At 36.5% G+C, this 26,719-nt stretch overlaps 1 protein-coding gene across 3 annotated transcripts; it reads left to right on the top strand.

The window, feature by feature from the left end:
• The first annotated feature begins 4,692 nt into the window (after positions 1-4,692).
• Positions 4,693-21,796, top strand: bmp5 (bone morphogenetic protein 5). Of its 3 annotated transcripts, none has more exons than XM_072677571.1 (7): positions 4,693-5,272; positions 10,912-11,104; positions 18,039-18,187; positions 19,594-19,785; positions 20,269-20,345; positions 20,441-20,551; positions 21,513-21,796. In XM_072677571.1, the coding sequence occupies exons 1-7, from the start codon at positions 4,828-4,830 to the stop codon at positions 21,660-21,662; spliced, it is 1,317 nt and encodes a 438-aa protein (XP_072533672.1). In that variant the 5' UTR covers positions 4,693-4,827; the 3' UTR covers positions 21,663-21,796. The 3 variants fall into 3 exon arrangements, with proteins under 3 accessions (XP_072533672.1, XP_072533671.1, XP_072533673.1); XM_072677570.1 differs by having other exon boundaries at positions 19,594-19,791; XM_072677572.1 differs by lacking the exon at positions 20,441-20,551 and having other exon boundaries at positions 19,594-19,791.
• The last annotated feature ends 4,923 nt before the right edge of the window (positions 21,797-26,719 follow it).

The following is a 26,719-nucleotide window of genomic DNA, read 5'->3' as shown; positions in this document are numbered from 1 at the left end:
TAACTTTTTTGCGTATTTCACTTGACTGCATTTGTATGTATGATCTAGAGATAAAGAAAGCAAATCAGCAACATAACCAAAAGGCTAGAGACAAGAAAAACCTTATCTCATATTACCATATTCTCAAATGCTGTCCACCTGCCCAGTGTTTCAGTAATAACAGTCACTAAAGTGACTTTTCAAAGAGTATTGAGAGTGTTGCTTGTGAAGGAAAAAACAGAATAGCAACTGTCCCTCAGGTGACTGACAATGTCAATGTAGACATTTTGCATGGGAGATTCCGCTAGCATGGTTTGGATCCACTTGTCCCCTAAGCGGGAAGGATCATTGGCAAATCAATATAACGTTATTGTTACTAATAATTATAATAAAACTGTTGGCTAAAATTAATAATGCCTCACTTTTAGTCTGTCATCAATCTGTAATGTTGAATAATAAGCCAACACAACTCACTTCAGGGCATTGGATAGTGCAAATTGTGTTTTTCTTATAGATTCACATTAAAAACATAAATAAGAGCCGACAAACAACTTATTGTGAGTTAAATTTGAAGCTACGGCGTATACCTGTTTGTGGGTAGACATGTCCCGTTTGGTCAGATCTTGTTCTCTACTGCAAATCATGCCCCCCCTAACCCACATCACTAACAGGATTGGCTTTCTCTGTGAACTAGATGTGCAGGTAGGCTCATATTGATTCAGTAAGGGACAATGCATTTTTTATTAATAAGGAATGCTTTTTAAAAAACAGCTTTTTTCCCTTCTTCTCTGTGTTGGTCAGGCAGAGGTAAACAAAAACATCGCCTCTGATTGATCCTTTCCTGTATTTTATGACATTTTGAGTAAGAGGTTGCTACTGAGTTGACATTGTTGCTTTCCTTGATGAAGGCCACAGGTTGTGCATAGATGGCACATCTATCCACACATCCCCCTTCTTATATGCTTCTATCTGGTCAGTGCCCCTGTGCATCCAGAGCTTACCCAGAATGGGCTCAAAGCAGGAATACCCTCTGGACAGAGCGCCAATCTACACTTTGTGCACAATTATTTGGCAAGTATTTTGACCATATTATCATTCTTATTGTCTAACTCCAAACTGGATGAATGCTTAATAGATTTAAGCATATGAGGTGATGTGTGTCTGTGTAATGAGGGAGAGTGTGGCCTAAGGAGGTCAACACCCTATATCAAGGTGTGCACAACTATTAGGTAGCCTTTTTCTTTAGGCAAAATGGGCCAAAAAAGAGATTTAACTGACTCTGAAAAGTCAAAATCTCTCTGAGGGATGCAGCACTCTTGAAATTGCTAAAATATTGGGGCCTGATCACAGAACCATCAAACGTTTTGTTGCAAATGGTCAACAGGGTCGCAAGAAACATGTTGAGAAAAAAAGACGCAAATTAACTGCCAAGGATTTGAGAAGAATCAAGCGTGAAGCCACCAGGAACACATTAGCTTCCACTTCTGTCATATTCCAGAACTGCAACCTACCTGGAGTACCAAGAAGTACAAGATCAGTGTTTAGAGACATGACCTAGGAAAGGAAGGCTGAAACCTGACCACCACTGAACAATACACATAAGCTGAAGCGTCTAGACTGGTCCAGGAATTATCTGAGGACAGATTTTTCAAAGGTTTTATGGGCTGATGAAATGAGAGTGACTCTTGACAGACCAGATGGATGGCCTCGTGGCTTGATCAGTAACAGGCACAAAGCTCCACTTCAAAACAGATGCCAGCAAAATGGAGGTGGGGTACTGGTATGGGCTGGTAAAATTAAAGATGAGCTGGTTGGACCTTTTTGCATTGAAGATGGGCTCAAAATCAACTCCTAAGCATACCGGCAGTTTTTAGAAGACACTTTCTTTCAGCAGTGGTACTGGAAGTCTGCATCTTTCAAAAAGAATGATTTTTATGCAGAACAGTGCTCCATCACATGCATCCAAGCACTCCTCTGTAAAGGCATTAAAGATGAAAAACGTATGATATGGCCCATTTTCTCACCTGAACCCAATTGAGAACTTGAGAAAGTGAAGGAAAACAGTACACCTCTCTGAACAGTATCTGGCTGTGGTTGCTGCTGCACAAAAAGTTGATTGTCAACAGATCAAGAAACCCTAACCATGAATGGAATGGTTTATCACTGTTATTGAAAGGAATGGTGGCTATATCGGTCACTGATTTTTTTATATGCCAGAAATGTTTATTGGAAAGTTTTAAGTAGTTTGTTTATAATTCTAACTTGAAAATAATGTAAAATAAAAAGTGAGATGGGAAACTGCTATAAAAAAAATCCTCAAAAACTTGCCTAATAATTGTGCACACTGTGTATTGCAGAGCACCAGACACAACAATTCACATATAAAATGGTAGATATACAATTATTTTACAATCAACTTTTACAATTTTATATAGCTTATGCTAAAGGAGGACAGGAGGAATCCTGGACTACCTATCTCTATTGTCCAGAGAAGGCTTTCTGCTATTGTGGAGCACTCCTGTGATGATGTAGATGGATGGATGGATGGATGGATAGATAGATAGATTTAGCTTTATTGATCCCGAAGGAAATTTAGCAGCCAATAGGAGTTACACAATAACAGCACAGTAAATACTATATACAGTAACAAGGATACAAAAAGTCAATGCTGAGGGGGCTATATATTCTTTTTTGTAACTACAACTTTACATTTCAAAATAGTTTTCTGTTGTATCTGCTTTGGTAATTTTTATCATTAATGTTTAAATAGTCTGGCCAGAGGAAGATGGGTCCCCCTTGCGAGTCTTGGTTCCTCCCAAGGTTTCTTCCTCCAGCTCTGAGGGAGTTTTTCCTTGCCACTGTCGCCGTTGGCTTGCTCAGGGGGGTCTTTGATCCTTCATGTTATTTCTTCTTTCTTCTCTGTCTGTCCTTTATTAAGTACTAATTATGTAAAGCTGCTTTGTGACGACAACAGTTGTAAAGAGCGCTATACAAATAAATTTGACTTGACTTGACTTTTCATGATTAAGGCTTTACACAACAAAGTAACAATGATCACACAATCCATTTTCACACAATGACTACAATTATAGCTCATGAGTTGCTGCAAATGAGCTCTGCTGCCATCTAGTGAATAAAGCACATCAAATGGAATTAAGTGTCATTTAATTCACTGATCACCTACTCATTTGACTGATTCTTAGAAATTAATTTGGGAATGTAATTTTTTTAAACCTCAAGAAGAAGAGCTGAACTATAGCAAAGCCTGTATTTTTTTCCATTGTAATAAGTGAAATACATAACAGTGTATCAATAAAGCTACAGTAAAAAATCCTTTCAATGCCAGTTAATATAATTAATTATTACCAAAGCAGAATACCAGTTTTAAAATCAAATCATCCTAGATAGTTTGCTTGCTTTTTGTGAGAATTGTTATTTAAAAATGTTTACAGAAATTGTGGTTTTCAGCATAGTTTTCATAAAAAGCATCAGACCTGAAAACCAGCATCAGATCCACTGCCTTGCACATTTTGTAAGTGTTCTTTGCCTTCACCTGATCCACCTTATGAAGAGCTTGATAATTAACTGACGAGCTGATTTAGGTGTGCGAGCAGGGACAATGTAGAGGAGATACCATAAAGCATATAGCTAAATAGGAAGAGGTCCAAGACCACAAGACTACAATACCACGTCTCAAGGCTGTGAACAACACTACTACATAAATCAGAAGCAACGTTTAAGACTAACACTTACGTTTAAGTTAACCAAATCTATCACGACGACAGCTTAAACGGTGTATTACATTTTGCCCAGTAGCTCAGTAGTTCAGTAAAAAATACACTATAATCTGAGGAAATCATGAAGGAAATGTGCAACCTTTTTACTTTACCTTTGAAATATAAAATAAAAAATAAGGGTTCTTCAGAAACAGAAAACTGTATTTCCAGGCTAAATTCGACAACAGGGGTCCTGCCAATAGCCTTTTAGCACGTTGTTTGCGTCTATAGTTCTACATGGACCAGAAGAGGCGGAGCACACTGATAAAAGCGCTGACACTAATAGTAAACGGGGCAGGTGTGTGTTTAGTCGCGGCTCTTTTCCTTTAACACTGCTCGCAGGTGTCGAGTGTCTCTCCGCTCTGCCTCCTTATCCCCCCAACAGCCTCAGTGCTGCCTCATGGCCGCTAGAGGAGGAACCGAACTTCTGTAGCTCCTCCACACAAGTCCGACTGGAGCGCTCACATATCTGCACTGAAAAGTTGGTCTGTTTGCTTTTTCTCTTTTCAACTCCTCTTTACCTTTTTGGAGCTTTGGTGGAACGCGTGAATGGGTCGCAGAATAGTTTGCTCGGGTTTGGAAAGCGGTGTGGAAGTGATGTGAGTAAGGCATCGTTGCAAGACGCGGATCAATGAGCTCATGGACTTGACTGGAACTATAGAAACAAGTAAAACGTGCAGATCGGAAGGACATACGGATTTACTTTTTTAAATTACTTTGCTTTTATTGTGTGTGTGTGTGTGCGTATATATATATATATATATATATATATATATATATATATATATATATATATATATATATATATATATACATACATACATATATATGCATATTTTGTCTTTTTTAATTACATTTTGTTTAGATTACGTTTAGTGTATTTTTAATCTAATTGTTAGATTTTTTCAATTTATGTGACTGTTTAAATAAATAAATATATTTACATATAAAACACTATAAATATACACATATTTATATAGAAACGGCGCTTAACAGCATCATCAACAGGTTACAATGGAGCTCGTAATGAGCGCGAGACCAGCGTGCTGAGAGCGCATCGTTCCGATAAACTATGAAGCTGCTCGGTCTTTATGGACTCTTGTGGAGTTGTCTTGGTCTCGTGCAGAGCGCGCGGGCCGCTTTGGCCGACCACCATGTGCACTCAAGCTTCATCTACAGGCGCCTGCGGAACCATGAGAGGCGTGAGATCCAGCGAGAGATCCTGTCCATTCTGGGCCTGCCGCACCGGCCCAGGCCCTTCTCCCCGGGCAAGCACGCCTCCTCCGCGCCGCTCTTTATGCTAGACCTCTACAACGCCATGGCCACGGAGGAAGAGGAGGCAGTAGTTGTGGGGGACGAAGGCAAAGGGGCACGTGGAAAAGCTGCCGTGAGCGTGCGTAAAAGCTCTTATATCCCACCTCGGCAGCCTTCTCCCAGCCGTAGCCCATATCTGGCCTCCCCCCACGACACCAACTTTCTGAACGACGCAGACATGGTCATGAGCTTCGTAAATCTGGGTGAGTATTGGCTGTGCGTAAAAATGTTGTGTGTGTTTACGCACCCTTCCCTGAACTTGTGTCACACTGCCAAGAGCCTGGCTGTTGATTCTCAGCAATTTAGCAATGATCGAAATATCTGTAGCCGGAACTTCGTTTAAGCCGCGGATACTTTTATTACCAAGGATGCCATCATATCATTTCCATACAAAAATTGCGTTAAATAGCAATCACGCAGTTTTAAACTGGGTATGGATACAGGATTGTATACTGTTTTCATAAAAAATGCTTCATAAAGAAGCAAACACTGGCAACAAATAGGAAAGAGTATATCAGCATACCTGTAAACGGGATTGTAATTAAGCTGTGACTTGAAATGTGTTAGTTTCATCAAAAGTTTAAACCCAAATATTTGTTCCCAAATATTTCCCTGTGACTTTAAGAGTATTAAAGCTTGCCAGTGACCCACATAAACAGGCTTAACATTTGTTTTCCCTAAATTGATGCCTGTTATAAAATCTTGGGACTCTTTAACATATTTATTTCATTAAAAAGAAAAGCAGAACTATAGAACTACAGCTTCACTATCCAGCGGGCTTCAATTATGCCTCACATGTCTCAAAGCCACTTATTCAGTATGTAATCCTATATTATACATTTTAAAATAGCTTAATGTTCCAGGTGGTCTGGTGGGATTTAGATGGCTCCAGGTGATGTTTTTGTGTAAATGGTCAGAGCCATTTATTACAAACAAAAAAGAAGCTGTGATTGAGACTGAGCCCATGAGATGGTGACTGAATTTAGCGGTGTTAAAGATGGAGAATCTCGTTCATTTTGTTTGTATGTTAACCATTAAATCAATTCAAGTAATTGAAGTAAAATGTATTTTTGCATTTAACAAGTATTTAAACATGCACTAAGTAATACATAAATGTGTTTTTACTAACCCTAGTTGAAATAATGGCTCAAAAAAAGTAACGCTAGCTAAAACAGTAGACAGGACAGTTTCAGGTCAAAACCACTCCACAAGTGCTAATAAGTTCTCTGTGGAACTTCAACATAGATTCATCCAGTATCTGTCAACATAGCAATCAGAGTTTGTTACATATCTTCGAAGGTGAGAAGTGTGAGGACAGTAAAGTAACCCAGGTGCTTGAAAACAAAAGAATTGAATTCAGTATAAAAAGGGAATCTAATATAAAATGTGAAATCTAAATAAATGTGAATGACTGCAATGAAACTGAGTTCATCATATATGCTAGACCTTTTGTATTGTGCCATTTTTACAATGTTTTCTAAAGACTCATCTACAGGTTTTCCATCCAACAATTTAACCAAACAAATAATCATTTAAGTATTAAAATGGTTGCCTTGGTCATATGTAGAACCTTTAGAACATTTAATAACCCTGAAAGAACCATCATTTTAAGCATGTAGTTGAGAATAAGTTTGAAAAACTTTTTAAAAAGTTTGTAAAACATAGGTTTGTTAAAAATTAAGTGCATGTAACTCAAACTGAAGTGTGATAGAGGTGATATGTCAGTTGTTTAAATAAAATAAAAATACTTTTAAATAAAGACATTGTCTGTAGCATTGTCTGTAGCATTGTCTGGATACTACTGGATAATTTCGATTTCTATTCTCAGTATCTCAATACCAAACTATATTATGGGCAAAACAAAAATTAAACTCTTATCTCTGGCGGAACACCATGGGCCAGGTTTCCTGTACTTCTGGTCAACCTTTTTGTATTACTGTTGAATCACTCTTTTAAAATAATCTTAGTCTGGGATTAGTCTTAATCTGGAAACTGCCTCCAAATATTTATTGGATTGAACTAAAAAATAAGAAAATGTTTATAACTTGGTCAGCATGTATTTTTTATTTAGTCTACGTTTAAATCAGTGCACTTTTTTGGCAAGTAGTATTTTGTAGAAATATTGATGCTTTGTGCAACTCCAGAGGACACTGGAACTGTTTTCCCATATAACTACAACTTACACAGTATATTTGCATGTTGTAATATATTAAGCGTTTGTGAGGTCCCATTATATAGGATCATGTTTAACTTACAACTAAATTAACTAAATTTGTGAATCGCATTGTGAATCATACCCCCTGGATTCAACAGGATCTGATTCATGCATGCATTGCTGAAACAAAAAGGCCTTTGGCCTTTATTTATGATCCAGAAGTGACCTTTTCTCAACAGTGTAAGTGCTAAAACAGCAGGTGATCGTACATTTTTGACAACCTCCCATTTTACAACATGTTTCCGAAGAAAAAAATATAGTGTAACCTTGCTCACGCAGCCTGTCCTTGAAATTTCCATAAAACGGATAAAAGTATGGTCTCTGGAAATGTAGAGGCAATTTCAGGTTAGAGAAGAAATAGTAAACGGCCACTAAAGAGGGTTGTTATATCATAGTAAACGGCCACTAAAGAGGGTTGTTATATCAGATCATTTGTTTGGGGGAAAAAAGATTACCTTTTAATAGTAATACTTCCAAAGAGTCCACCCATATTCAGTTACATGTACGATACAAATACACACACTATGCACATATGGCACACAGCAGTGGAAGAAGCAGGAAGCACTGACTAAATTTTCAAAGCCTCGTTCTAGCATTTCACTGAATTAATGCCATTAAGTCTTTCTGGAGAGTCACCACGATAAGCATGGTTAACACTGTAATGCTTCAGTAGCTGTGACCTCTCTCACCCAGCGTCCCACACAAACTTATCGAAGGACTGTCTGACCTGCGGATAATTTGCCCTAATTATTTCCTGTTGCTGTATGAGAGGGCCGAGGTTGAGGGTAGCCTGTTTTTGGTCAAGACAACCGACCGTTTGCGTTCCTCACGTCAACGCTTGTGAACATAACTCAGTGTTTGTTTGTCTACAACAGTGCATTGTATTCAATTTTACCAGACCATATGCTCAACTCACAGAAATAGACATGTGTTTCGCTTTTGAAGGTTATTGTAGTTAATAGTTGTTAAATGGGAGAGAAAAACATCAGCAGAGTTTGTTGACATGAGAGCGAAAAGTTGGATTAAAATGCAGGACGGAGCTTTTAGGAGTTTCAGTTAAGGTAGCCCACAGGGAACGCTATCCCAATGACCGTACCACATCTGTTTGCACTTAGAATCATGGGGGCATGTACACAGTCTGCTTTGAACCGACGGCTGCCTTAATTGAGAGTGAGGAAAAGCTGAAAAGTCAGTTTGCGCACCACGTTTTATTTCTTGCTCGCTGAATAGGCTTTGCTTGGAAAATTCTGCTCAAAAATTCTCTTATAGAGAAGTCTTTTCTTCTTTTGTAAAGAGTGCTAGATTTATATTTGTTTGTATTCATTTAAATGGCATATATATATATATATATATATATATATATATATATATATATATATATATATAGGAATTTGCAAGAATGCATGAAAATGTAGCTAGTCCTTGCAGTAGTGCCAGGCAATTTTGCCCAATCACTGCATTATTTCTGCAAATGTAACATGTAAATCTGTAAGGCACAAACCAGAAAAAGCTACACCCAAAAGCACACATTATTACAGGGATACTAAGCATACTATGAAGAATTTGCTACTAATGGTGGGTACTACTCTTTAGTGTGGTAGTTTTGGACACAGCCATAGCCTCAGCCTCTGTCCTCAGTTTGTTTAGAAACCAAGTTATGTTAGCAGAGTGTACATGTGGATGATCTAACAGTGAGCACGTTTAGTTGTAGTCTAGTTTCCTTAAATCCCATGTATATCATTTATCACAGGTGTTACACATTTCATACAAACTATTGACAGAACCTAACTAATATATATTTTTTTCGGACATATAATATCCAAAATATGTGTATTTAAAATACTACACTGCAAAATCAAGCATTTTAGGTCTGCGACAAACACAATAACAGAACTGTAAAAAGAATGATATAGGTTAGAAGAACCTAGATGTTAGTGTTTTTGAACAAATAGACACTTACTGTTCAGTTACATAGATTTATATGTACATTTTAGCCACTATATACTGGTGCTGACATATTAATGTTCAGTATTAGATCTGCCCTCTACCCAGTGTGAACATTAAATTGGGACTGGACCAATAGAAATGGTCCAAAATTACTTGGATTAAAATCATGTTAACATTAATGTGATATTAAATCTTGTTACATTAAAGTTACAAACATTTCTATTATCTTCTGTTAATGTTCAGTTTTGTAGATCATGTTTTAATAACAGTGATGATCTTTAGCTTGAAAATTACAGGATGCACATAAATCTGGAAGGTGACTGGTTCATTCTCCCTTCGAACTAAAGTAACATTACAAGTTCACTTCTCAGGGTGCAGATCCTGTTCGAATCCGGTATGCATTAAATTAATCCTGTGAATGAATCTAGTGACGTCTGTGGCTTGACAGCCTCTGTATCCACGCCCCCCTCCCTTTCTGTTTTTAATTAGCAGACCAGGCTTGAAGTTGAGCATGACCAGCTGGTAAAACTCGGGTCTGGCCCCTGACCTCTTCCTGTTAAGTAACCACAGACTTTCACTGTAGATAAATTATCAGAGAAACCGGGGCTGCATTATTTCACTGGCACCACAGCACAAACACACTCCTGCACCCAACGCTTTGGCCGCTCTTCATCCGCTGTCTGTCTGAATGTCACTTTGCACTGTGGGTGGAGCGGGGTGGGGTGCGTGGGCTTGTATATGGCTTGCATGCATGATTTTAGTGCTCTAAGGAGGCCATCAAGTGTGACAGAGCTTATCACTTGAAGTGTAGCACTGTAAGACACACGATATAATGTTCTGTAAACATCCGCCCCTACCAGGTTTTAGATATATGGAGCTTTTCCAGTTCTTGGAGTGCTTCATATAAATCTATGATTTAGCTGTACTTTTGTACTGCCTTATTATTATTATTATTATTATTATTATTATGTACTGTAATGTGCATTACGCAACGAAGTAAAACAAATCTATGCAGTAAATGCAATGGAACAGAATCATGGCAACAATCATCAGTGTAGTATATTGAAGATTTCAATTAAGTTTAAATATATTTAAAATTATGTCTTATTTATTCTGATAATGTTATTTAGTACAGAAATAGTCACTGCTCAGATAAATAGCTTTTAAGTATACATTATTTAAATCTCTTTGCATTCGTTTAGAAAACTGTGGGAGGTAAACACGCACATTTATAAAATATTTGAAATAAGTGCATGTTGTCGCCTGTCCCAGAGAACAAAAGCTTTATCTTGTGGACTTGCCCATGCTGAAGGGCAGAGTGTCAAGGCCTGTTTTGCTTAACGGGCAGCCCATTCATCATACTGAGAGAATAGTGAAGGCTCACAGTGGAGGGCCTGTCCTGAGAATGCTACCTCTGCTCACTCGACTGATTTAATGGGCTGGATATTGCTTTTTTTGGTCGTCTAAATGTTTAGCTTGGGCAGGGAGCGCTAAGGAATTTTGATCGATAGTTGTTTCTTCCCAAGAAAGCGGCTGTTGACTGTTGACAATCTCACACCCCTCCAGCAGAGACTGCTTACCTTTAGAACACCCAGAAAAAGTGAGAGTAAAAAGAAATAAATGAGTTTCATTTTTCATTTTTTCTTTTTTTCCTAACACATTCTTTGTATTTTCCTGCAGTGGAAAGGGACCGGGATTTCTCCCATCAGAGGAGACATTACAAAGAGTTCCGCTTCGACCTGACTCAGATTCCGGACGGTGAGGCTGTGACTGCAGCCGAGTTCCGCATCTATAAAGATCATGGTCACGGCAAATATGAAAACGTCACACTTAAAGTCTCCATATACCAGGTTATCAAAGAATACCCTAACAGGTGAGTCCAAAGAGCTGCACTTACATTTTGTTAAATGCAATCTTAAGTTACGGAGGTAAAACAGTCACAACTCTATACAGGGATAACAAAACCATGGTGTAGTTCAATATTGACTGTGATTTATTCTAAACCTTTAGTCAGTGTCAGGTTTGTGTTTGTAAGTAGCAGGGGGATTTTAATAACAACTGAATTTGATACAAATGTGGGAAGAATTGTGGTCTGATTCTTATATCCTCTCTTTGCATCGACATATTTGCTCATACCAATACATAAATCTTTCTAAAAATGTATAACTGAAGCAAATAAAATATAGATATTTTGGTGCAGTAGCCCAACATCACCTAGACATTTTGTTCCTCTGGAGATAAATAAATACTTGTGTAAGATATCAGTCAAATCTAAACTAATCAAATACTTCTGATGCTGATCAATTTTAAGTAATTATGGGCAGACACTGATATGATTTTGACATCATTTAGCAATCTTTGTCTTTATGATTATCACATTATGAGTAATCCATTTATATAACAAAAAACTATCATTTATAGCAGAAAAAAACAATCCAGTGAATAGGTTTTATTTATTTATTTGTTTACCTTTGGATGTCAATACCACCTAGAAATAATCCTGCTTGATATAAACAAGGAAAACAAACATTAAACTAAATATCATTTAGTTCTTGTTTACTTACTTTGTAAACTTTCCATGTGTGAAGCTCAGAGATTTTTAGAGTATAAACAAAAAAAAGGTTTGGCTTCTCTTTTTTGCTCCTTGATGGGGGTTTGTCTCTGATACCACTGACTGGAGTGGTTCCCCTATCCGTAAAGATGACATGCTGGGTTTGCCATTTCTCCAGTGGATCCTTTAAAATGGTCTTTCAAAACCAAGGCTGGTCTTTAAGACACTTTGGACAGGCAGTTAGGCAGAAAATAAAAGGACATCCTGTTTACACTAGTGTGTGTCTGGAGTCTGTCTGGAGTCTTCTCTTGGTGATTAAACAGCATGTTTCAGGAAGTTTTAAGAGCGTAATTTGTCACCATTGAAATACTGACAATGGTCTTTACCCACACGGGTTGGCTAATATACAGACTTGCTCAAGAAAGTGCACGGAAGAACAGCTAAACAATTGGGGGATAATGCAGAAATAACATTTTATTAACCATTCAAAAAAGCTGAATATGCTGTTTAAGTCTTTACATACATTTACAATGTATGCTTTGTATGATTTCTTTTTCAACTTTTTCATTAACTTAGTACTCTTACTCGTTTGCAGCACCCAAATATTCCTCACCGGACTGACTTTAGAAGTAAACCTTTTATTACAACTAATTAAAACTTTCAAATACCAGAGTGACAGGTGATAAATTTATCGGAATATATTTCCCAATAATTAATCATTAATAGTATGCTGTCATGTGTCGAAGACAAGACTTTGCCTGTTAGGGTGCCCTGTTTTTTTTAAACCAGTTCAAAATGTAAAACCATAAATATGTAAGGGCATGTGGTCTTTTTAACCTGGAATTACTGTGGTTATGTGAGGCTTTGCGTGAAAGTAAGGTTGTCAAAATACAAGAATTTTTGTTGCAAGATCAAATAGTTTGCTCTCTCTCTTATCCACTGAGCAGGGAAGCTAAATATCTGATTTGTATCTGATTTGTAAAAATTTATCATTCAGCCTGTCAGTTTTAGCTTTTAGCCTAACATTACCTAACATAACTTTTCAAATTGTTTTAAAAAATGTTTTCTTGATTGTTCATTTTTGTAGGACTGAGTCTAGTCCAGCATGAACTTGGGTCGGTAGTTACCACTGATTTGGACACTGCAAATTAATTTGATTTAACTGATAATAATTACAAAATGTAAAAGAAAAGCTGTATACCCAGTAGATCAATCATATTTACCCAGTGAGGAAAAAGAACTAATCAGCAATATCAGAAATACAGATTCAAATCAATCAGAAATTTAAAAAGCATAAAAACGAGAGCCTGTATCTCCAAAAAAGTCTCCCAAAAAAGGGTAGTCTATATATTTCCAAAGAAATATCTATTCCAATTGTCCCTGCAGCTGCCAAAAAGTTAAAAGACTCCAAATTGTCCAACGAAATACCAAAAAACTAACCAACCACAAAAACGCCTAATATAGCACAACAAACAGTTTCAAGAAGAACATTAAGACAAAAACAATGGGATTTATATTTCTTACAGACTGGCAGTAAGGCTCCAAACAATATTTTCTTCCATTGTTTTCCCCAATATGGTTATGAAAGCTATATAACAACCGATGCATCTAGGTGAGTTCTTAAATACACAACAGAGTTTATTCTGTGATTCTAGTGGATCTAACCCTTTATGGGAACTCCTTGGAAAAATTCCAAAGAATGGCTCAATGTTTACCACAATCACTGCATCCTCTGTGTTGTCAGGAAGCAGCTCTTTGATCCTGTAGTTTACTGGTCCAAGCTTCTTCTCGTCCTTGTTTGGGCCATCCCACTTGGGTGCCAGTTTGGTAAAAAAGTTGTTCTGAAACTTTTCATGGGGACCAAGCAAAGAAACATCTCCTACTCAAACTTCCCAGTGGGCATTGCAGTGACTGGCCTGTGTATTTCTCACTCTGACTCTGTTAACGGCAAATCAAAGTTTAGTCAGCCACTTGACCCACTCTTTGTGATTCTTTTGTACATGTAAGGCCATCATTGATTTATAAATAAATATAAATCCTTATTCATTTGCTCGGTAAGATTTGTTTGCATATGTTAGCTTTTTGCAAGATTTTGGATAACTGCTCATATCCTGCAGAGAATGGCTGAGTAACTATCTGTAAAAAAAGTCTTTAGGATTTAACAGATACAGTGAGGTTTGCTGTCTATCAAGGAGGAAAGCTCAGTCTATTTGAAAAAGTAATTTACAAGAACAAACTAAATGTTTCCCTTCATGCTTTTTTTGAGACATCAAAAACATATAACAGTCGTACCAAACATGTAGTTTGGCTTTATAATCTCTGTTAATTGGAGTATTCCAAATGCTTGGTGTTTTTATTTTGGGCAAACTGAACACCAAGCATTTGGAGCTAGAGGTTGTTTTCATTCTTCCAAAATGTGCTCCAAGAGGACTGTCATGAAAATATTCCAAAAATGTAAGGGATTTGAACTCTACAAGTTGGCATTTGTGCACATTCTGCACACAATACCAATAAATATAATCTATGTCAACCAAAGGATTGGGACATCTACACCTACAGAAGCTTTCATGACATCCCATTTTAAATCCATTATATTAAAGAGGTCCCCCCTTTTGCATCTAGAACAGCAGGTCTGTAACTTTGCAGTTATTGATTCAGCAGAGCATTGATAAGATAATCCTTTATTAGTCCCAGAGTGGGGAAATTCACTTTGGTGACTTTTATTCACTATGTGCCTCAGCATTTTTTAACCATGTTCTGTAGCTCTATGTGGTGGCATCTTATTACAGTACCAAGCTTGAATTCAGTAAGCTCTGTAAAATGCTCCGTTCTTTCACAAATTTTTGTAAAGGCAGACTGCATAACTAGGTGTTTAATACAACAGCGGCAATGGAACGGAATGAAACACCTGATTCAGTGATTACTCTTATTCTATCATTCACGGTGTCATTAGGGCTACATTATTCTTTATGTTCTTACACCAAATTGTATTCGTTTTGGGCCACGCATATTTCTGCCATGCTGGTGGGCAGAGCTGCATTCCAGGTCAGAGTTTTTTTTTTTTCAATAAGCAGGCCAGAAGGAGTGGAAGCATTTTTTTCCCTTTTTGCTTTGCTTGTTTATCTCCATGCCAGTAGCCTGACTTTCAATCAAAAGTGCTAAATTTACTGGCTCCATACAGTGACTTCAGGGTCGGAAGTTATTATACCCATAGAAAACAAACAAATAAAAATTTTATAAAAAAATAGATGTAATAATCGTTTCCCAGTAATGATTAATCTTAGCGATTTGCGAACAACTGTAAGAGCAGTGTAACTTTAAAAATGCCAGTTTTGCAAGCGTTTCCCGAAAGACTTTTTAGTCTCCAAAATTGCAAAAAGGTAAGTAGTTTTTTGTTGACTCAACCTCCATACCACCATACATTTTCTCATTATTATATCATAAAAGTATCATTAGACAATTTTTTTTTCAAAAACTAATAACTATTTTAAAAACTTGTCCAAAAAATGCACTTGCAATTCATCTTTTCAAAGCTTGAGGAGTCATTAGTCATTAGTTTTCTTCTGGGTTATCTATGAGAGATCTATGTTCTTCTGGGTTCTGTGACTGTCCGGGATGATATTAAAAGGATTACCAACTCAAACCTGCATCCTATCTCAACCCCCAATCATTACAGACAAATAATCTGTAATTAAAAGTTAAATTAATTGTTTCACATTAATTAAATGATTTAAACTGAAACACTATATTCGTTTATGCTCAGAATTGAGTTAAGGACCTTTATAGTGGTAGGCTGTAACACTAGTTACTACAATACACTAAGTAAGAAACATACTAATTCAAGCTAGTAGATTTGATTTTTGTTATCATTGTATGTAGTGTACATGATGCAATTGCATTTTCAAATTAATCAAATTTCAAATCATTAATATTGGTTTTCATGTGTGTTTGTGTTTATATATATATATATATATATAAAGGTACTATTAGAACTGTGCATACAACCATCATGTCAGTGACTTTTTGGGGGTAATTTGAAAGAAGATTTTGCAACAGTAGCTGTTCTTCAAGTTAAGAAGCACTTAGTGAGTTACGAATGGGTCAGATTGCTAAATGTACAAACTAATTTAAGTACTGTGTTAGTTACGAAGGGTTTTGGGAAATGCTTGTAAGTTTAAGAATGTTCTTAAGTATGGGGGTGTGAAGTACTTACAAACATTTTGGGAAACAGAAAGGCAAAAAAATATATAGAAAAATATAGATTCCAACTGGAGTAGTTCATATTAGTCCTGTACCAAAACAGCCCTCAAAAATTAAACAAAATAAAAGATAAAAAACAACATAGATATAAAATACAGAAATTTAAAGCTTCTTGGCTTGATTCCAGACAAGGGGTCATTAACGACCCCTCCACTGAATTGTTTTTGGGAACGTGAGTTGTTTTTGTTGCTGTTGTTTAGATAGTGCCTTTGAACTAAATGTAATGCGTGCAGCTGTTAATACATTGCTAATACAGCAAACAGTCTTCTAGAGAACATTCTCTAAACTACTAGCTGTAATTTCGGACTAATTCTAGCTGTGCTCGTGGTGTATCTAATCTATCAACATGCAATCATCCAAGACCTCAGCAATACTGCAGACTTCCTTTGTTCTAGGTAATTCTGAGGCCATGTGCACAATGTGAGAATGTGTCACCCCCTCGTATTACTTCCCGATCCATTCCAACCCTGTTCCACCTCACTCTCACCATATGCACTCCCTGATAAAGTCATAGGATAAAGCTTTTCCATTAACAGGTCATTTGCAAGTTCCCCCCACTTATGAAGTCTCAGAAGCCCATCAGTTATCGGGCCTGCCGTATCTCTGCTGCTTTGTCAGGCCACTCGTGTCTCAAGCAGAACCATCTGCTCCTAATAGCGGCCTCCAGAGAAGGAAGGCCATTGACCACTAACCCACCTGCCCCAATTTTAGCCATAATGCATCAGAAGAGAGACCCATGCCTTATCTCTTGTAGGGCCTGACCAAAATGAACATGTTGGCATGATTCAGAAATTTAAGCTGCTTAACATTTCTAATTTTTAAAAATGTAAAAGTTAAAACAAATTCTTGTATAGTTAAATTGTTAGGACCAGGATCAGGATCAGAACCACTCTAAAGAAACTTACAGAGTCAAGATTGTTCACAGTGGTGGTGAAAGGATCCATACCCCAAATGACATGTCAACATTACATATAAAAACACTAACAGGTTCCGTGGTGGTTTTAGATATTGACAAATGATAAATGATAAATGACATCAAGCTTCTCTTACTGACTTGGTTTACATATTAACATTTGAACTTGGCAGACATTTAGAAGAGAATAAAAGCATTCCTTTTAAAATATACATTAAATTATGATAAATCAGATCATTTGAAATAGCATAACATTCTAAATTATGCCAGTATCAGTTAATCAACAAGACTGATGCTGAATAAACTGTGGAATTCTAATATTGACTGATATTAGTCAGACAGGCCCTTTTTTCACTCAGATGTGAATGAAACATAGCTGTGGCCTGCACTTTACCTAACATGCATGCAGTTGAGAGAAGGAGGTAAAAATATGGTTCTCCTGGAAAGAGACACTTTTAAACAACCCTGGCTATCCAGGCTCCCACAATCACCAAGTCACTCTGCTTTAATAGGAAGTTTGTGTCTAAGACCTTCACACATTTTTCTTTTGGAATTTTTTGGAATCTTAAAGTCTGACTGGGGTCATGTCCCACAGTAAGTGTGCTCTGTGGGTTGCTAGTTACTCAGCAGTATGCCATTATTGTTGCAAGAAAAACACAACTGGAAAATAGTGATAAAAGTATTTAGAAAACATTCTGAATATGATCTGCATTAAGGCACAAACTTTAGTCTAGTTTGGATTTGCCTTATTTATTTAAAATGAAGCAGCCCCAGACTGAAAGGCATTGTGTTTATGACGTGTGATTCGAACCAGTGTGTGTGTCTGTGTGTGTAGCATGTCTGAGCCTGTTCCAGCCTTGGGTTTGCTTTTTTGTGCTTCATCTCTCCTCACTATTTTGGAACATAAGAAGATTACCTAGAATTGCCCTTTCACAAAATTGAAGCTAAGATGACAAAGAGAGGCACAGAATAGAGCACGTCTGTATTCTTGTCTTTGGATGTGGTGAACAAATCGGCTAATTCTGGCCTTTCATGTGTGTAAATGACAAAAACCTTGTACTCACGGTTGTATTTGTTGTTTAGGGACGCAGAGACATTTTTGCTTGATTCAAAGAAAGTCCGTGCCTCAGATGGAGGATGGCTGGTATTTGACATCACAGCTACCAGTAACCACTGGGTGCTGAACCCACAGCAGAATATGGGCCTTCAGCTTTGCATAGAAACCATGGATGGTAAGTTACCTAGTTAAAAAGCCAGTTATAAACATTAAATTTAAGATGAGGACCACACCTGCTTCTCCTCCTTCCAATCTTAAATACTATAAATTTTACTCTCCACCTTCTGTTTCCTGTGATTAACTCCCACCCCATCAACCTCCCTGTTCCTCAGTCTGATCTTTCAGTCTTGCCTGTATTCTACTCCAGGTCTACCCTTGTACAAGCATACAGTCTCTTTTTATACTACAAATCTCTTAAACCAATTCCTTAGTTTTTTACTGTTCACTTTGCTGTTATATTTTTTGTAGTTAACACCATTTCATTTTTCATCATTTGTTTTATATCTTACAGTAATGTACAGATCTGTTATTTGTTCTCTGTTGTTTGTAGTACTCCGTAGTCAGTCTCTGATCACTAGGTCCTATTTTTTTTTTATATATTTCCTTACATAATGTACCAGATTTTATTGTTTCTTTTTTTACATTTGTACCTATGTTTATATTGTTTTGTTGAGCAACCTCAGTATAAGTAATATTATATTGTGCCATATTATAGTGTTGGTTAGTGGGAAGAGCATTTTGCTCACATTAAAATAATTTTTTATACAAGCAGCCTACAACAAAAATAAAAAACTTTGTATCCAGCACCTACTGTCAATGAACATTGTAGCTGAAGACAGGAGACAATCATTCACAATTTGTTTCGGACATGAAATGGAATGTGGCCTCCGCCTTTAACCCATGTGTGCAGTGAACACAGACATACACACTAGTGGCAGCTTTCCTGGGTATTAAACCCACGACCCTGTCATCATTAGCCCAGTGCTCTAACCACTGAGCCACCCCTGCCCAAAAGGTGGGGTTAACTGTAATAGAAGGAGCTATTTTTCAAAACTTGTTAAATCAATAAAAACTACCATTCATTAAATGCAATGTTTTTTATACCAGACAACATCTCATTGTAGACCATCTAAAGACATAACTATTTATGAAACTATTAAAAAATATTAGACTGGAAAGCGACTTTGTCAAATATGGGAACTATAACTTTCATTACAAAGTAGAACAGCAAGTATCTGCACACTAAACTTAACTAAACAAATAGTAGTTTTGCCTAAGAAATCATGGTAGATCAAAATAACAGAATTACATTCTGGTCTAATACACATAACTCAGAGAAAGAAAAAATATGAATATTAAGTCTTCTATTTGAATTTATTTAGATTACTGGCACACTCAACAGATGACTAAAGTGAGAATATGAGAATGAGACTAAAACACACTTGAATACTTGACTCTCTATAACAACATCAAATATTTTACTTCTCATCACATGGAACCCCTCTCACCCCTGTAGTATGTTTTAGTAGATGTTTTTGTAACTTATATAACTTTTTGACTTTGTTCGTTTTTCATTTTCAGGTCGAAGCATCAACATGAAATCTGCTGGGATAATTGGAAGGAGTGGGCCACAATCCAAACAACCTTTTCTTGTTGCCTTTTTTAAAGCCAGTGAAGTGTTGCTGCGCTCAGTAAGGGCCACTGGGGGCAAGAAGAAGAATCACAGCAGAAACAAAAGCAGAAGTCAACAGAAAACCTCACAAGCTCCCAGGAGTGGAGGTACAGTTTGCGCACAGTCAATGCCTAGGCAATAAATTTTGCTGTGTCTGCGGAATACAAATCACACACTTTTGTAAGTACATAGCTTCTTCAGACTATCAAGGCTTTTCTGACTGAACTTTTGTTTTATTTCAAAGTAACAGTTAGCTATTTATATGGCTCTAGTTTCTAATTTCTTAAAACATTAAGTTTACCCACTGGCAAAATGCATGCAAATCATTAAAGTGTCACATGCTAGCTTTCCGTGTTTCAGAGAAGTGAGTAGAAGCTGCCTTCAGTAGTAACAGGATCATATGATCTTTGGGCATATTTATCTAATTTCATTATTGGGTGAAGACCTTGGCAGCTGGAAATACAGAGCAAATGCCCATGAGGGTTGGCCACTGACGCCCACCCAAGCAGAAGTAGACTAAACAATATTAAACAACTATGCAACCGTTTCAACACTGATGCTGGGGCTTTGTTGTTTTTATCTAGATCAAAACACCAGCGAACAGAAGCAAGCCTGCAAAAAACATGAGCTTTACGTCAGCTTTCGCGACTTAGGATGGCAGGTATGAGACGTGTATGGAAATAGAGAAATAAACAAAGCAAACAGATAATGCAAATTCTTAACATAGATCTCTCTTATCTCTCTCCTTTTTTGTAGGACTGGATAATTGCGCCAGAAGGCTATGCAGCTTTTTACTGCGATGGGGAATGCTCATTCCCACTCAATGCACATATGAATGCAACAAATCATGCAATTGTACAGACATTGGTGAGTATGGTGAGAATGATACACAAGTTAGTTTGTGGTGTAAATACATAGCCAGTTTACCTGCTTTACTGGATGGATAGGCCAGGATCAAATTCCATTGCTAACTTTGTTCAAATTTCAGAGTTCAAATTTAATTGCCGGTGAAATAATAAGTAAGACAATATCCTGTTTAGTATTGATGCATCAGTGAATTATTTCATGTTTTTATACTATAATTGATGCATGGTTGTTTATGTTCTTAAGGAATCAGACAATTATCTAGCCTTTAATTACTGTTGCTGCCTCTCAGCTGCATAGCGGAGTGTATTGACAGTCTGATCTCAGAAATTGTAGCAAAAACCAAGACTGTGTTCCGCCAGCTGACACTACATGGCTATGACATGATTTATTAATCACCTAATCAATTGCCTTCATTGCTAACTCATTGCCCTTTTTTATGGTTATGATAAAATGTTTTGTTTTAAACCATTATGAATAGGTGTCTATCTCTGAACATTGTCTGGAATTATAAAAAAAATCAGGGCCACCCATAGTATTATGTCTACTAGGAAAGTAATACAACTTTGTATTTGTATTGTAGCAAATTGTATCAATGTTTTGTGGCTAATGTTCGATTGTCACTACTTTGTTAGCTTGATAGTAATCTATCTTTTAGTCATCTTTTATTAGATTGGGACACTATAAAGCAAACCTTTGGTTTAAATATTGTTCTATTTGTAAACTTTTATAATGTTGAGTAAATTGAAACATATTAATATGAGGGCCTTTTTCAGACCCTCTTTAATTTTCCTGTAACAGAACTTACGAAATAAGAACCACCATGTTGGATCAAACTGAATTATAAATTTTGGGAATTGTTAAATCAGTAATAGCTACACAACAATGCCTAATGCTAGTTATTTGGTTATTTGGTCAGTTTGATAATACTGCATTGTCATCTGATAATCTGCTTTTTTCTCAGGTCCATCTTATGTTCCCTGAAAATGTGCCAAAACCCTGCTGTGCCCCAACCAAGCTGAATGCTATATCTGTGTTGTACTTTGATGACAGCTCAAATGTAATTTTGAAGAAATACCGCAACATGGTAGTCAGGTCTTGTGGGTGCCACTGAGTGCGAACATGTACGTGTGCTTGGGAGCTTGTTTTGCAGGCATAGATCAAACCTAGTCTTGGACTAAATGAAACTGCCATCAAAAGACAAATTTAATCTAGGACTCTAGGTTCATCTGTGACATAGTGGATAGTTTTGACATTTGATGTACAGTGTTGTGTATATATTAGCTCATGAATGCTCTTATTTATTTTGGCTTCAATTGTTCACATAGAAAGTATGTAGAACAAAGTTACCACTTGCAGTTGTCTAATACTGAATTTTTTATTTTTTTTTGAAAATCTGTTACAGCAAATGAGGCCAGTACAGCATTGTTGCCAGTGTAGCATTGTTTCTTTGGTCATATGAATTGTTTCCAGTCAACATAAATGTAGAGGTTTTGATTTCAGATTGTCCACATTGAAGACCACAAGAGACCACTTAAACGGCAATGTTACTAAGATGCAAACTTGTGTTAAGTCTCACTTTATTTGGATAGTATATTATAGATTTTTATAGATTATCTACACATGTTTAACAAAGTGTTTTGATATTTGCAGTATTAGGGATAAGATTAGAATCAGGATTAGGGTTTGGGAAAATTAATCTCTCAAACTCTTTCGTTACATTTCAAGTATTATTTAATAACTGCATAGAAAACAATGGAAACTGTCATAGTCTTAGGAGTGATGAATTCAAGTCTCTGGAACTCATTGTAGTTTTGAGGTGTTTAAGAGGTTATGGTGAATGCAAGGATCCACCAAGCATCTGAAGCAGGTGTGCCCAAAAAGTGTTAGTGGTGGGCTTTGGTCCACAAAAGCATAGATTTCAAATTGAGTTCAAAATATTTTATAACATTAAACTATATATTTGTTTACATTATATGTTTTTAAACACATGTGAAATAAAAAGTTATTAATGATATATAGTATAAAAAATATGTGGGGATGAGGTTAGAATAATGCTGTTGGGCCAAATAAAACATCCTCCACACACAGGGCAGCCCTAATCTAGTATGCTATCTAAATAAAGTGTTACATTACCTGGTAATGTGGCTTAGTTTGCTAATGAAAATGTTTGTTCTCCTGTGGCTCATGTTGATAGACAATATGCTTAGAGTCACTTTATTTCATTTCAGATATCAGAGAATGCATACGGCTCTTAAGGGAAGACTTTGTTTGACGTGATAGTCTTCCAGGATGCTCCTGACTTTCTTATACATTGACATTAGTAATTTGAGTAATATATTTTTGGAAAATCTTGCATTTATTGTATTAGAACTATGTGTATGTGTCAGTAAATATATTTTCAAATAACAAATTGTCTTCTTTTTCTTTCACTCCACATTAAAAAAGATGAAATGCTCTCTATTCTAATGGGTGCTGCTCCATCCTGTGAATGGAAGCAGAAAGAAATACAGTTACAAAACTGTAACACTGATTCTGTTGTATATAACATAGCAAAGAAAAAAACAGATATTATAGTTAATTTTACATACTTCAACTTCCGTGAACATAATGAGTGAAACATTTTTTAAAGCTTATATCAGATTTTTCTCCGTTAAGACACATTAAGGGAAAAAAAACAACTAAGGATGCACCAATATGGGAGATTTTCTATGGGCTGTTGATGCCGATACATAGACTTCAGACTTAGGAATTAAGCTGTTGCATTTTACATGCTGTAAAATAAAAAAAACTTGCAAAGCAAAGCATGACGATTGCAACCTAGGACATGAATGAAAGGAAGAAAAAACAACTTCCACAACAATGTTATTTAATTATAGTGTAGTGCTGTGTGCAGTGCAGTGAAGAAAAAAAAGAAAAAAAAGTGACCTAAATATTGGTCACTGATTTAATCCCTTGGACTGACAGGAAGTTGGGGAGTGGAGAAAGAACACTTTCCTCTCCCTCAACATTCATTGCACCAAACACCAAATTACTTTCCGGATACTGAGGTGGATGTCCACCACTATGGGTGTGTGTTTTCCCTGCCCCTATTCACTAACGTGAGTTTGTGTGTGTTCATTGCCATGGATGTGGTTAAATGTGGAGATAAAATGCACTGCTGTGCAATGGAGGTAAAGTGTGCTTCTTAAATACACTAATGATTTCCATTTAGTTTAAACATCATATATTATAATTATTATTATCATTATTATTATTATTATTAGATATTATTAGACACTATTTTAAGAAATACAACCCATGGTTGTATTTAAAGTATCAGCATTCCTTACACAAGCTTATTTTGTTTTATAGAGAATCATCTAAAGACTTTTGGATGCTTTATGTATGTATCAACCTTATCAATGTCTGCCTCACTAAACACCTTTAACCCCATTGGACCCAGGCCTTCAATTTTAAAGTCTTTGCATTTTGTCAATAGTTTAGAGCTTAAGACATGTTAATAAGAAAACTATGTTAACTGTGTTATGTTGGCTCACTCTGAATGGTCTGCCTGAGACAGACTTTACCTGTCCCTTGGCCGCATATTTCACATACTTAAAAGGAACGGCAGGGGCCGTCCAGATGTTACGCAGACTGGATCTAAAAAAAAGGAACATTAACGTGGGATAAATAGAGAAGGGCACCTGCTAACTTAAGCTCTGGTGATGCAGATGATTTGCATTCCTGTGGCCTGCTGCCCTGTATGATTACTCTTGCCACTTCACAATCCCATCTACTGTTTAATATTGTGGATTCCTTCCAATTCCACTAAATATCTTCCTTTCTGCATCACCAGGACCTGGATGAATGGACTCCTATTTGAAACGATTCTCTGCCAGCAAGCGGACCTCTTAGCCCTAAGCCCTGCAGCCACATGAAAGCACACGAGGGAACAGTCACCACACTGAACGTGGATTGATATAGTGTCTTGTAACCTCAGGAGAGCCTTCCTTCACATGCACACATATACAGGACTATGTACACACACACACACACAGAAGTATATGGATACAACAAAGTCCTGAAGTGAGTCAACGATGGTTTGACACCAATGTCATCCCCTCTCCCTCACACTCGCACTTAAATGGCAGCTTCTCTAAACAGCTGTTAAGCCTCCCAGGAAAGTCAGTGTGAAGTAGTATTTGGATTTGGGATTCTTAAGCCATAACACCAGGGGACATTGCCTGGTAAATTACACAGTGTTAGGCCTGTGCTCCGTAAATCATGTTTTTCTTTTTCTTTTTTTCTTTTTTTAAACCTTTGAATCAAGGCTCTGTTCCTGCACTTTGACTTCATTGTGCTTTATGAACTTTACCTTCTTTTGGAGATTACACTGGGTCACTTGCCAATATTTTCTTTTACATTGTGACCATGAAAGCTGACATGCTTGAAATGAATCCATGACCCATTGTACACTGTCGAATGCCAGTCTTAGCTTCAAGTATTCTCAGCCATGCATGTTATTGTAACAGATGTACAAGCTGTTAGGTATTTGGTAGGGTTGCTTTAGAAGTACACCCAGAATCCTTTAGAGCCTCAAATGTTTCGTGCCCTCAAATATTTGCAGTGGGCCCAATGCTAGTTAGCTACTTGTTAACTTTAAATTGTTACACATTGCCAGTACAGTCACATGTAAAACTATGGGCACCCCTGATAAAAATTCTCATTTTCTTAGTGAAGTTAACAAATCTCTAAAGAGCATGCTTTTGCTTATTGACATTCCTGTTTATAATAAAAAGATACAACAAATGTGAGATTTATGTTTGTTTCTTGTTGAAGATTTATTAACTGTGAAACTGCGAAATATATTTTGTCTTGCAATGAATTAACAAGTCATGTGTTAAAGTTAACTGCTTGGGCAGTAATGTGTTAAAGAATTAGAAAATGACAATACTTTAATAAGGTAAAGATATGTGACAGCACTTCATAGGGACCCTGACTGCTAAGAAATGTAAACTACAATATAAACAGAATACATTAACTAGTAGGTTGCCATTTTAACACTCTCTGTCTCTAGCTAAATATCTAATTTTACTTAAATATAAAATTCAGCAATTTAGCAATTCAGCAGCTTTAGCTAAAAGTATTACCGCAGAGAAACACATTACTGATGTCTTTTTTCTGTAGTCCAGAGCTGCTTAGGCAGTAATATGTACTTCAATAAAGTAAAGATACTTGACAACAGGAGAACATGCACATTAGTCACATAATGAGATATGTGTGTGTGTGAGAGAGAGAGAGAACCTTTAAACCTTCCCAGAATGTTTTTTAGCACATCACACTATGTTTTTTATTATATGTTTAGTTTGCAACTAAAACTATTAAAATATATATTTAAAACAAAACTAATTAGGTTCTAGTATAGAAAGTGTTTCATTACAAACTATATTATTAGCATAACAAGAGAGTGAAGGGATTATCTTTTTCAAATTTGAATTCAGCCAGGATTTGAGAATTCAGAATAAAATTTTGTTTGCCTCCTTCTTTGCTTTACAACATGCACTTCTTGCACTGACAAGTTTGTGCAAAAGCCTGTAATGAATAAATTTGAGAGTCATTTAGTAAGAGTCATCTGAACCACTGATGGTCAATCTCAATTTTGTATGAAACATGGTTGATGTGAAAATCTTTGCCAAACTAAATATTTTTTATTTTTAAATTTACTTTTTCTATTTTATCATTTTAAATGGTTTAAAAATTATAAACCAAAATATGTCAAGGTTTAAATAAACCTTTGAACCCAACCTTGGCAGAAGGAGTGAATCAAACATCTTTTAGGGCTAATTTTGGCCTGTGGACACAGGTTTAAGCAGCCCCAATTTTCAATGCTATAATTCGACTGAACAGAAATAACTGAAAGCTAAAGGTAATGGAAACATTCTGTGGATAAAATGAATAGACGATTTTGAAGTTTGATTTGCAGAATGTTTAGTTCAACTAGTTTTTGTATACTACTTTGTATCTTATAGCCAGGACTGAATCAGCTTTGGTTTACAACATTAATTTCTAACATTTGTTTAAACTTTGTCTCATATCAGAGATTAATTCAGCAAGTTTACCAACTTAGCAAAAGTATCATTTGAGAACCTAACGGAGTGATTTAGCATTATAAAATGTTTTAGAACTATG

This window comes from Salminus brasiliensis, chromosome 4 (genome assembly GCF_030463535.1).
Source record: "Salminus brasiliensis chromosome 4, fSalBra1.hap2, whole genome shotgun sequence".
NCBI classification, from domain to species: Eukaryota; Metazoa; Chordata; class Actinopteri; order Characiformes; family Bryconidae; genus Salminus; species Salminus brasiliensis.
This window is presented reverse-complemented; position numbering and strand designations above follow the sequence as displayed.

What these genes read in the sequence shown, in the direction of transcription:
- bmp5 (XM_072677570.1), top strand. Translation starts at nt 4,828, where the DNA reads ATGAAGCTGCTCGGTCTTTATGGACTCTTGTGGAGTTGTCTTGGTCTC. An exon ending in TTCGCGACTTAGGATGGCAG is followed by an intron (nt 20,346 to 20,440) that starts GTATGAGACGTG and finishes CCTTTTTTGTAG; the next exon opens with GACTGGATAATTGCGCCAGA. An exon ending in ATGCAATTGTACAGACATTG is followed by an intron (nt 20,552 to 21,512) that starts GTGAGTATGGTG and finishes CTTTTTTCTCAG; the next exon opens with GTCCATCTTATGTTCCCTGA.